We start from the raw sequence: 12,979 nt of genomic DNA, 5'->3' as shown, positions 1-12,979 counted from the left end.
AATATTTTTTTTTCTACACAGAATAATTGAGTCCTAAAGGCATTTCCATTATCAAATTTCATACTGGGCACTCAGCAAACAAAAGCCACTGCTCTGCTTATCTGCCCAGTTTACAGGACCAACTTTCTTTCTTTCAGGATATTTATAGATAATTATATTTTGTAACATAAACATAGTCTTGTGCTCCCGTCAGCTATTCCAAGTCATCTCCTAAAAGACCAAATGAAAATTTTCTGCTTCTCACCATAATAGTGGTAAGTGAAACTGTGGTAAGAGTTACAGCTGAGAAAGGACAGTATGCAGTGAGAGAATGTAGGAGAGGCATCTTCCAGTTGAGGATCATAGAAGAAGGAAGCAAAAATCCTAAATAAAATTTGGATATGGAAAATCCAGTGGGTGGGCCAAGGGGTTGGCAGTGTAGGTTGTAGGTTAGGAGATGGAAGCAGAAAGTGGTTCAGCAAGGAGGAACAAAGTCTCAGGGGCAAATTGCAGATTAAAAATAAAACAATGAGTACATGTAATTGTGTTTTTTGTGTGATCTTTCCTAGAACTCTCATCATGTCCTCAATTATGATGCTTCAAAGAGCACTGCTGATACTGACATCTCTTTTAACTGTTACCTGGATAACTTCTATCATTGCTCAAAACTCCACAAAGGTAAGAATAGTTTTCTCCAGTTTGGTTTGAAGCCTCCACCTGTGATCTCCATCAATTTAGAACAATAAATCACTCCTTCTCCTTCCCTCCCACTCCAACTCTGTTTATTTCTTCCCTTCTCGGCTTCCTTTCAGAGGGATTACACACACTCTTGTTTCCCATTCTACCTCAATCTAATCTAATCAGGATTCCAACTCCTACATGCCCCCAAAGCAGGTCTTGTGAAGATTACCAATCCCATGTCACTAAACTACCCTGTCAGTAAATGAGGTACATATATTCCTTGACCACGTAAGTCGGTTTGCCAATGTTTTTTTGTCCATGATTTATTTTTCCATGCAAAAGTTATTTTTTTAGTAACCTAGTTTCCCCTGTTGTTTCTGGATACTAAGTCATAATTAGGAAAGTTTTCCCCACTCCAAGCTTATGCAGATTCCATGTTTTCTTGTTTTTTACACTTGTACAGTTCCATAGTCTATATTTAAATATCTGATCCATTTAGAATTTGTTCTGTTAAATGGTATAACATGTTGATCTAATTTTACTTTTCCATGACTGTCCAGTTATCCTAATTTCTTATTAAAAATTCATCCGACACTCCCACCAATTTTTGAGTGCTGCCTCTATTGCATACTAAATTTGTAAATATAATAAGGTCTGTCTCTGATTTTTAATTTTGTGCCATTCTCCTTTTATTCATTCACTAATAGCATTCTATTTTAGAGATTTTAGATACAAATTTTAATATCTAATAGGGCTAAACCCTATCTACATTCACACCACCTGATTTCTTATATCCCAAATATGCTTTCTGATTATTCTTTAATATTTTTAGTTGCAGTTGACACAATACCTTTATTTTATTTATTTATTTTTACGTGGTGCTGAGGATCAAACCCAGGGCCTTGCACATGCCAGGCCAGCACTCTACCACTGAGCCACAACCCCAGCCCCGATGATTATTCTTTCTTATTTATCCTTTCAAGTGAACTTTCTAATTGACCTGTGTGACCCAGAAATATTAAGGATATTTTTCTTGTGATTTCATTGAATGTATAAATTAGTTTTAAATATTACCTTCATGATATTTTCTATCCAATAATATGGTTCCCTTCCATTTGGACAATTTTGTTTCCTTAACTCTAATATTTCACAAGTTTTCCTCATGTAAATATTCAACATGTTAAATTTGTACTTAAATATTTTACTGTAATTTTACTACTTTCTATCAGATTATCCTATCATTTGATCCTCTCTCTGATTTGGTCTATATACATAAAAGCTATTGAATATATTGATTTTATTACCAAATATTTTACTATATCCTTTTATTGTTTGTAGTCATTGTTGCATCTGAAAATAAAGATTACTTAAAGTCCTCCTTTCCAATTCCAATATCTTATTTGCTTTCTCTTCTTCAAACACATTAGCTAGTACCTCCATCCCAACGTTAATTTATAACACAATAGTAGACAGCATCCTTGTATGGCTCTGAGTTTGGCAGCAAACCCTCTAGTGTTTCCCTTTAAGTAAGATGCTAGTTTTTGAGCTACAGTACATATTTTATTGAGTGTTTTTAACACAAATAAGTGCTAAGTGATTTGAAGTAAAATCCTATTGCTCCAGTTAATATTATAAGGCAGTCAACACACAAATTCCAATTCTCATCTCTCTCTCTCCAGTCACTGATTTTTTATAATGGTCATTGAGTATTTTATTACCATATTTTATACCTTATTCCATCTTCATTTCTTGCTTGTCTTTGCCAAAGGTTTGGAAACCTTCTGAGTTTTCTCAAAGATTCAATTTAAGTTCATCCTTATTTTTAATTACATCTCATTTCTGTTTCTAGTCTCTGGGTTTACTATTCCACTTCATTTCCAACCATCGGAGTTTAACTGATTGATGCTGAGCCACAGAACGCCTGGACAAGTTGTTTTGTTTTTTAGTTTTACTGCATTTTAAAGTGTGAGATGCTTGACAATCACTGATCTATAACCACTATTCTCAAGCTTATCTAAAAGCAGGATACCTGTGATGTTTTCCATTTTCACATACTGCAGGACAGCAATTTAGTGACATGATCCAACTGACCTGAACTATTGCATGAAAATGAATGTTTTGAAAAAAGCTTGGTAGATACTTCTGACTATCAGCAAGAAATTACTAAATTCCAACACCTGTAGAACACTATCCAGTGTTTGAAGTATCAGTGATCTCTAAGGTTGTGAGAAATTAACATATTTAAGTTGTTTGGGGAAAAGGAGGAGGCAGCCGGCAATTCAGGAAAAGAAGAAAGTATTAGTAAAGAAGTAAAAGAAAGTCAGCTTCTAAAAATAAAAGTCGTTAGTCTTGTCAAAATAGAATGCACAGGAGGAAATGGAAAAAGTGGGGAGGTAAAGAGGACACAGCATAAAACCACATTAAGATTGGACTTCCCAAGAATCATGAGAAGCCACTGAAGGGCTTGAGGGACAGAGGAGGCATGAGTCAAGTTTTGTTTTAGGACTGACCTAGCTACCAAGGGAAAAATTAAATGGAGAGGCAGCAGGATGGTCGTATGAAGAACCTTTTCACACTTAAGAAAACTACTATAATTCAAGAGATAAATGACAGTGGCTTGAACCATGATACTATGGGGAAGGAAAGACTGTTAATTAAAACTAACAGAAATTAGTTATTGGATATAAGGTGTATGTGAAAAAGAACAGCAAATGCATTGGCATCAATTTGTTACTCACATGTATGTTCTGAACTATGTCTTAAGTTGAATATAATTGTTAAGGTGTGCGCTAAAATATTGGGGTAAAAACAAATGTTTATGTTTTACTAAAATCTACCAGTTTAAATAATACTGATGATAGTATGTAAAAGAATATTGAAAGTCATCATTAGTAAAGATGAGTACAAGGCAGGTTCAATTCATACCACATTATATTTCTTATCATTTTAGCTTTGGTCTGTGGTAAACTTATCCATTTCCCTCCATCACTGGAACATCTCCAAGGAATCATGTCCTGAAATATCAACGATCTTGGTAAAATCACCAACAGAAACTGAACTCAGAATAAAGGAAATCCTACAGAAAATACACCAGCTGATCCCGCCCAGACCCTACACCCATGTGAACAGCACCACCAGTGCCAAACACAGCACAGTCACCATCCTCAACCCTAAAGACACATACTGCAGGGGGGACCAGCTGGATATTCTCCTGGAGGCCAGGGACCACCTGGGACACAGGAAAGAATATGGAGGGGACTTTTTGAGGGCCAGGATGTCCTCCCCAGCTTTGAAGGCAGGCGCCTCAGGAAAGGTGACAGACTTCAACAATGGCACCTACCTTGTCAGCTTCACTCTGTTCTGGGAGGGCCAGGTCTCTCTGTCTCTCCTGCTCATCCACCCCAGTGAAGGGGTGTCGGCTCTCTGGAGGGCAAGGAACCAAGGCTATGATAAAATTATTTTCAAAGGTAAATTTGTTAATGGCACCTCCCAAGTCTTCACTGAATGTGGCCTGACCCTAAACTCTAGCTCTGAACTGTGCACCTACCTGTATGGGAGACACCAGGAAGCCTTCTACTGCATGAAGCCTCAAAACATGCCCTGTGAGGCCCTGACCCATGTGACCACCATGAACCGAGAAATTTCTTATCTTTCTGTCAAGGAAAAAAGTCTTTTCCATAAGTGAGTATATGTTTTAATATAATGAGAGGTGCTCCCAAGCAGAGCTATATTGCTCATCTTAATATTAAGCATGATCTTCTCAGATGCCTTTTCTATTCAAGGTTGTAGTGAGACATGCAGTATCTGCATGGAGACCAGTGTCCATGACTGTACACCACAGTTTGCATTTTGGTTGAAATGGGCAGAAGGAAGGCTACACAAGTTGGAACTATATAATGTATATGCCTATAATTTTCAAGAAAATGGATTTTGTCACATTTGACCATGTATTTAATAGACATAGGTTTAACAAAATATGTTCTGTGGAAAACTCTTCTGTTATATGTTCAAATACATAACCAAAAAAGGATCCCTTGATAAGCACATCATATGATCATGCTCCTTTACCTCCAATATCATATTCCACAGATTCTGCCATTCAAATATCCTGCCTTTGTCCATTTCTCTCCATGTCCAGTGCTGCTTTCCAGGTTGAGACCATAATCATCTCACCTACATGACTGTGACAGCTTTCCACCTGGTCTCCCTATCATCAATCATACCCTCTTGAACCTACTCTACACTGCAACCTGAGGAATCTTTCTAAAAAGCCAGCTCCTATGGGTCATCTTCAGTCATGTCATGATCAGAGATGCCTCAGTGTACATTGCTCAGGAAGGGAAGAATCCTTCAACCTCCCCACATTGTGATCTAACAGTTCCTAGAAGCCCTGGTTAGCTTCCTCTAACATCAGTGCCCATGTTTCCCCTATCCATCTTGGCTGCAGCCACCCTATGATTTTCTCCCCTGCTGACAAAAAAAAAAAAAAGAAAGAAAGAAAAAAGAAAAAAAACTGATGCTCACTCCCTGGTTTCTTTGTTCTCCACTGAAATGGGAGAACTCTTCATTCCTTAGAATGAACTATCGGGGCTTCTTCATGGGCCACTTTGTAAAAAGAAAACTGTCATCACAAATCCCAAAACTATGACCCAAGCCCTGGACACCTATTAGTCCTAGAATCTTTTATTCGTTTGCCAGCTTTCCATAAGACTCAGTCTATTTCCTTTTCACTTTCCAGTCTGACAAAATCTATTCAGCTACCCCATGATGACTTATTTTCCCTACATTTGGTGACAATACAACGTTATATTCTGAGCAATCCCTTTCTTAGAAAATTTCAAACTTAGGCTCAGAGTCTTTTTTTGCCCTGCTTAAGCTTTCAAAAACTACACTTATGAGAAATAGAGTAAAGACCAAACCTGGAAAAATAGCATGCATTCCAGAATCTTACCCAGTTATCCAAATTTTGACTCCTTATCCATTCAACTCACCAAATCTCAAACTATTCTAAAATGAGGCAGAGAACGACAGAGAAGGCAGAGCTGGAGTGGGAGGGAAGGGAAAGAACCGATTTTAGTTCTAAGTTGCTGGAGTCACAGGTGGAGACTTCAGACCAAACTGGAGAAAACTGTTCCTACCTTTGTGAAGTTCTGAGCATTTGTAGATGTTATCCAGATAACTAAAAGAGATGTCAACATCAGCAGTGCTCTTTGAAACATGGTAATTGAGGCCATGATGAGAGTCCCAGGAAAGACCACACAGAAACACAATTACATGTACTCACTGTTTTATTTTTTAATCTCTTTCATGTCTAAATCACAGCAAGGATGAGACCATGTTTTACCATTTCCTTTCATGACTGGGTGTAAAAAGACACCCCCCCCCAGCAGAGAACAGAGTACATCTGTTGTACTGGGTACCTGAGCCCTCCTCCCCATAACCTCTCCCTGCCTGCCTCTATTTACACACATAATGTATGTTGGGTTGAAGAAAAGAGAGGGTAGAGGTAAGAAAAGAAGTTTGAAGTAGAAAGAGTCAGTCTTCATCAAGTGGAGGAAAGAAATACAGTGTTCTTTTATTCACATATCAGTGTGAACACTACTTTCTGACAGCCATATTGATGGATACTGAAGATACAGCAGTGAACACAGACAATACATTACCTTTCTTCACATGATCCTCAGAAAGCAAATATGTAGGAAAATTGAACATATCAGGAAATATGGCTAAAGAGGGAAGCAGAGGTTCTATGATAAGGGGTCTATGTGCCAGGATAAGGAGCTTGGACTCCTGCAGTAAGTGATAGGGAGACAATCAAGGTTTTCAAACAATAAAGCAGTTGTATTTGCAATTGGACAAGGTACTCTGATAGTTGTGCTGAAGAAATTAGGTGAGATAAAACAGATTGACCAATTAGAAGTTCATAGTAATTTTAAAAAAGTATTACTGAACTTGAATAGGTGATGTGAAGGCACATAGGGATTATGCAAACTTAATAATATTATGAATTTAAAATTCTACGACACCCTATTGCATATCATTACATGTGAAAGATGAGTAGAGCTGCCCTGGATTTCAGGTACTCTCAACAAGATAGAAAGCCTTTCAAAAATCCCAATTTATTTACAATACCCAATATCCAAAATATATAACAGAAATAATAACTTTCAGTTAAAGAAACTTAAAAATATCCTTCACTCATAAGCAAATGATGCCTGGTGCCTATGCTATGTGGACACACAACAGGCTAATATACTGTCTTATTTTTTTTGAAGGTCCAAAGTGGGAGCTGAAATAATGAAAGATCTTGAACATATCGATGTCTTCCAATGTAAAAGTAAGTCCACTTTTTTGTTTGGCATGTGTCTTACACAGAGAAAAATTATCAGTGTTAATTCTTTTAGTTGTAGTTTTCCAGGAGCATAATCCCTAACAGATGTCAGTGATTTCAATCATGCTGGGCTTTATAGGGAGAAATCAACTCAAGGAAATTAGTTTAAATCTGGTAACAGATTTAATCTTGATTTATCCTAAAAAATAAAATAAAGTATCCTACATTCATCTCCCAGCATCTGAGGTGCTGTGCAAATGCCTTTGATAGCTTCAGAGTAGGAATACTATGGTTTTAGTTTCCTGATATCTGTTGGCATAACCTCCAACTTTTAGTTGGTACACTGAATTTTATATGGAGCTTCCATCTAATTTAAATATTTTAATGTAAAATACAAAGCAATATTATATATGAAAGCATAATATTTATATTTATTTATATCTTAGTATTAAATAACCATTTAAGCCTGAGTTTACCAGTAACATTAGTATCCTAGGCAACTCATAATGATATATTGTCAATATTTATTCACTTATTCCTCAAGTGTTTATTGAGGGTCTAATAGATATGAGGCATCACGAGGAAATGAAGAAAAAAGCTGAGCTTATGATCTAAAAAAAAAGATTGGGTTTTAAATCTCTATGAAGAAAGCAAAATACATAAGGTCTTATTTTAAAGTTAAATATATTTGACTGAGCCCTGAAGGATATCAATAGTCAGAGAAACTTCATAAAGATCGTGGGTAGAGTTGCCATATTGAAATAAATAATAATATAGGAAAGCAGTTAAATTTAAGTTATTTCTAATTGCATATATATATGTATACATACACACACACACACACACATACACACACATTCAGGTAAAGAAAAAAATATCACATGGTTCATTCCCTAAAAAAGTGTCCCTTACTAGAATAATTTAATTTTCTGTCCTATATTTTTAATGTGAGAACTTTTTTACTTGATAACTCTAGTCATGAGCAATTACGTGAGATCTTGTATTCATAAGCCAATGGAGTGAGCATATGTAACAAAAGATAGGACTAGAAAGAGAAAAAACAGCTAAGTAAATAAACTGTGCTGAGGTTTACAGTGTTTATATAGAAGGCTAAATAAAGACCAAATGTAGAGGACAGGGGTATGATCTTCTTTGTGTTTTAAAAGGGAGACTGATTCATAGTGGAATAGGGAGAGGGAGTATGGGAGGAATAGACAAACTCTAGGTAGGGCAGAGGGGTTGGAGGGGAAGGGAGGAGGCATGGGGTTATAAATGATGGTGGAGTATGATGGTCAGTATTATCCAAAGTATATGTATAAAGACATGAATTGGTGTGAATATACTTTGTATACAATCAGAGATATGAAAAATTGTGCTCTACATGTGTAATAAGAATTGTAATGCATTCTGCTATCATATGTAAATAAAAATAATAAAAAGCAAATTCAGAATTGAAAAAAGTAAGCATGACCTACACAAAGATAATTTAAAATGCTACTAAGTGACATAAAATGAAATTTATACACAGTAGAAAATATACTCTTTCTGGTTGAGATAATTTCATATTGAGAAGGTATCGGTTTTCCCTGCATTAGTTTCTTTTTGCTGCTATAATAAGTGGCTTTAAGTAAAAAGAACATATTATCTTAGTGTTATTCTTCCAAAGCACAACATCAGTCTCGCTAAGCTATAATCAAGGTACAACAGGCCTGTGTTCCTTTCTAGGGAAGAATCTGTTGTACCTTTCAGCTTCTAAAAGCTACCTTCCTTCCTTTTAGCGCCATCTAGTCTCCAAAGCCACAATGGTAGGTCAATCCTCAAGTTACATCTTTCTAGTCCACCTGCTGCTTCCCTCTTCCACAATGGAGGACCAATGAGATTAGACTGGACTCCCTTTCCTACATAATCTAGAATTATCTAGATTATCCATCTCAAAATTCATACCCTTAGTCACATCTGGAAAATCCCTTTTGCCATTCATTTTTTTCCTTGAAGGCAATATATTCCTAGGTTTTGAGAATTAGAACCCAAATATCTTTGGGGGGCATACATGCCCACCACAATCTCTAAACTAATCAAAAATATGGGGATGGAAAATATTTAGTAACTGTTTGTCTCAAGGTTCTAGGGTTACAGTATTTAATCATCCAGAATGCAGTGCTATCAAGCCTCCTTGGAGCCCAAAAAGGTCACATTGAAATTCCAACAAAATCATAGGTTTAGAAAAACTATCGTTGGTGAGCAAAACCACCAGGAATTAAGAAGCATTTTAAATACATTTTTCAATTTATGTGTGTGAGTTTGTGTGTGTGTGTGTTTGTATGTGTGGTACTGCACATTGAACCCAGAGTCTCACCCATGCTAGGCGAGCACTCTACCACTGAGCTACACCCTAGCCCACATTTTCCAATTCTGAAAACAGCACCATTTTGCCATTTGGTATACTAATTACAAAAAGAATTGGCCCTTGGTATTTATGGGGGATTAGTTTTGATAGCCACTATTTACACCAAAATCTGCAGATGCTCAAGTCCTTACATAACATGGCATGCTATTTGCATATAAGTACATCCTCCAATATACTTTAAATCATTTCCAGATGACTTACAATGCCTAACAATGTAAATTCTTTGTAAATAGTTGTCATACCATTTTGTTTAGAAAATAATGAAAAAGGTCTGTACACATTTAATAAAGATAAAGAGTTTTTCCTGAATGTTTTCCATCCATTATTAAGTGGAATCCACACATACAGAACCCATGGATATGAAGGGCTGACTATACAGTATCTCCATGTATAGTATATTATTCTGTGGACACAAGCAACCAGAGACTGTAAGGTCCATGAGGGACTTAACAAGGAAGATAAAGCACAGAGTGCTGGTAATTTCCCAATATCCATTCCCTCCTCCTTTTTAGTAAGAGTAACCATTATTTGGGCTGGAACCATGGCCACTTTTCCTTGTGGCTACTTAAGCTCACATTACATTTTTCTAAGAGTATGAACAGAAATTGTCTGGGGAACTTATAAGTAATGCCTTTCAAGGCAAAACAACTTGCCTTCCTCTTCCATTTGTCTCCTTGCTACTAGCTGAACTGTAGATAAAATGTGAGAAAGGAAACTGCACTGTTAGACTGAAAGACTAAAACCATATGTTAAGAATAGTAGAACAACAAGATAAGAGAAAGAGAAGTCCCTCACAAGATGCAATAACACATTAACCTTGGCCTGGTCACTCTGAAACTGTTTTGTGAGGGACAATACATTTAAAATTTTAAGGCATTATGTTGGCCTATTTTACAGCATTCAACTTGTTTCCTATCCAGTACAGGAAGTGAATGTAATACAGAAATGCTGATGTAACAAAATCTAAATTATGAGTACTGGACATACAGGTCAGTGGAAGGGTGCTTGCCTTGAATGCATGAGACTTGGGGTCCAATTGCAAGCATTGCAAAAAATACAAATAAAAATAAAAAACCTAAAATATGAGACAACTGCTCGGCAGTAGGGCAACAGCATAGAGAATAGCAAGGAAATATGATGCAGACATTTGATGACCTTTGTTATGCCACAGCAAAGAGTTGGTGCTCTGCCACAGGGGATACCTTTGAAGGCAGACAATGACAGAGCCTGCAGCTACAGAGAAACAGGCTGCAATAATTTCTCAGAATCATGGTTTCTGTTGGGTGCTGTATGACACTTTTATTAAGGTCCTATTAAAAACTACATTAAGTCAATCTAGGTATTTAATATTATATAAGGTTTTCAAAAGGTGCATATTATATTTAAGCCATTTTTTAAACATGAAAAAACTCATACTATTCCTTCATTGATGGAACAAATGTAAATGACTCAATAACAAAGACACCAATGGGTAGTTCACTGACATTCAGATTAGAGAACCAAATTAAGTCACTGCAGAATCAGAGGAATGGCAAAGAAAGGAAAGGATATGGAGACTTAGCTAATGACCACAGGTGGGAGAAAATGAATAGGGAGGAGTCAGCATGACTCCAAATCTCTCAGAAGAAAGAGTAGCAGTGCCTAAAACAAGCTGGTGATCATAAAAATCTCCAGTAAGAGACAAAAGACAAAAGCAGAGGGAGAGAGAAAGGGACCAAGAAAGGGAAGGACCAAGAGAGGAGGCTGGAGGTTTGACACATGCCACTGACACCACTCACCATGAGATCTCTGTGACTAGAGAGAGAAAAGAGCACAGAGAAATGCCAAATTGGAAAGAAGACTCCAGCCCCTGGTGGATACACTTTACAAGGAAGGTGGATAACAACATTTTGCAACCAGATTCAACTAGATACAAACAAGATCAATGGCTGCTTGAAGGGAAAACTCATTTACCTGATGGGAGACTCCACACTGCGTCAGTGGATCCACTACTTACCCAGAGTTGTAAAAAGTATGTAGCTACTTTATGTTCTTTTGGAAGTTCAAGCTGATCATAAAGTACTTTCAATGAGGTCTCCATCTATTCTCACTTGTGCTAGTTTTTTGTTGTTGCTGTTGCTTTTTTTAAACTTCATTTAGCTTTCTAGAGTTGTCTTAATTTAAAATCTATTTTATTCCCTCTTTCATAAGAACTGTTGTTCCTCCTTATAAACTCCAAAGAAAACTTTACATTTTGATTGATATTTCACACACATGAACTGGTAATTTATCCTAGAGGGTAGAATGCTCCCGACAAAAATACTATAGAAGGTGATTATAAATGATATTGTAGATAGTCTTTTTAAAACTATTAATCACTGCCTTCTATCTAAAAATCTGCTTTTTTTCTTATCAGCACTAAAATTTTTTGATCTTCATGGAACTGGACCTTTTAAGAAACATTTGCTTCTGGATGCTGAAAGACATACTCAGATACAATGGAAAAAACATAGCTATCCTTTTATCACTTCTCATCTTTACTCTGTGACAGAAGAAGGTTATATCCCTCAGGAAATTGACCAGATTTCGGGTGACAAAAACACAGCTATTGTCATAACCTTTGGCCAACACTTTAGACCTTTCCCCATTGATGTTTTCATTCGCAGAGCCATCAGTGTTCGAAAAGCTATTGAACGACTATTCCTAAGAAGCCCAGACACTAAAGTGATCATTAAGACAGAAAATATCAGGGAGATGCACATAGAAACAGAAAGGTTTGGAGACTTCCATGGTTACATTCAGTATCTTACCCTGAATGACATTTTCAAAGATCTCAATGTAGGTGTCATTGATGCCTGGGACATGACCATTGCATATGGCATCAATAATGTCCACCCACCTAATAATGTGATTGAAAAACAGATTAACATGTTCTTGAACTACATTTGCTAAAGAATAAATAAGCAAAGTCACTAGGAACCAATTTTCACATTCCATGTGTATTATCAATGAAATTTTATTCATTTTAAAGACTAAGAAAATCAAACTTAAAGGAACCATATATGGGATTATTTGTGGTACACTTAAAGACAATGATAATGGAGATGAGGTACAAAGTCAAAAGACCAGATATGAAAAATGACCACATCATCCATGGAACATGAGTGTGTGTGATAATGAGTGTTTTCATACTTGAGGCAAGTTTGGGTCATGATCTTTGGTTACTCGTGGCTGAACTAATGGAAAGGTAGAAGAATATAAATATGTAATTGTCATGATGCTCTAAAATGGTCAACTAACTTTCTCTGTAAAGGTATAGATAGTAACTATTTTGGAATCTGCAGGCTATCCTGTCTCTGTCACAACTGTTCCACTCTGCACTGTAGTACAAAAACAGCCACAGACAACATGTGAACAAATGAATGTGTTATGTTTCAATGAGACTTAACTAATGGACAAGGAAACTTGTATTTCATATAATTTATACTTGTCAGGAAATATCATTATTATTTTGATTTTCATAAACTGTTTATAAATGCAAACACCATTCTTAGATCACAGGCCTTAAAAAAAGTGGTTGTATTTGGCCTCTAGGAAATATT

General features: G+C 36.5%; 1 protein-coding gene across 1 annotated transcript; it reads left to right on the top strand.

Annotated features, from left to right (window-relative positions):
* Positions 1-558: 558 nt before the first annotated feature.
* On the top strand, positions 559-12,333 carry LOC114088736 (NXPE family member 1-like). Its single transcript, XM_027930439.2, has 5 exons — positions 559-657; positions 3,611-4,341; positions 6,936-6,997; positions 11,197-11,409; positions 11,794-12,333. Exons 1-5 carry the CDS (start codon positions 559-561, stop codon positions 12,327-12,329), a joined length of 1,641 nt encoding a protein of 546 aa, XP_027786240.2. The 3' UTR covers positions 12,330-12,333.
* The last annotated feature ends 646 nt before the right edge of the window (positions 12,334-12,979 follow it).

Source organism: Marmota flaviventris, chromosome 9 (genome assembly GCF_047511675.1).
Source record: "Marmota flaviventris isolate mMarFla1 chromosome 9, mMarFla1.hap1, whole genome shotgun sequence".
Taxonomy (NCBI): Eukaryota; Metazoa; Chordata; class Mammalia; order Rodentia; family Sciuridae; genus Marmota; species Marmota flaviventris.
Note: the sequence above shows the minus strand (reverse complement) of the source record. Positions and strands in the feature narration are given on the sequence as shown.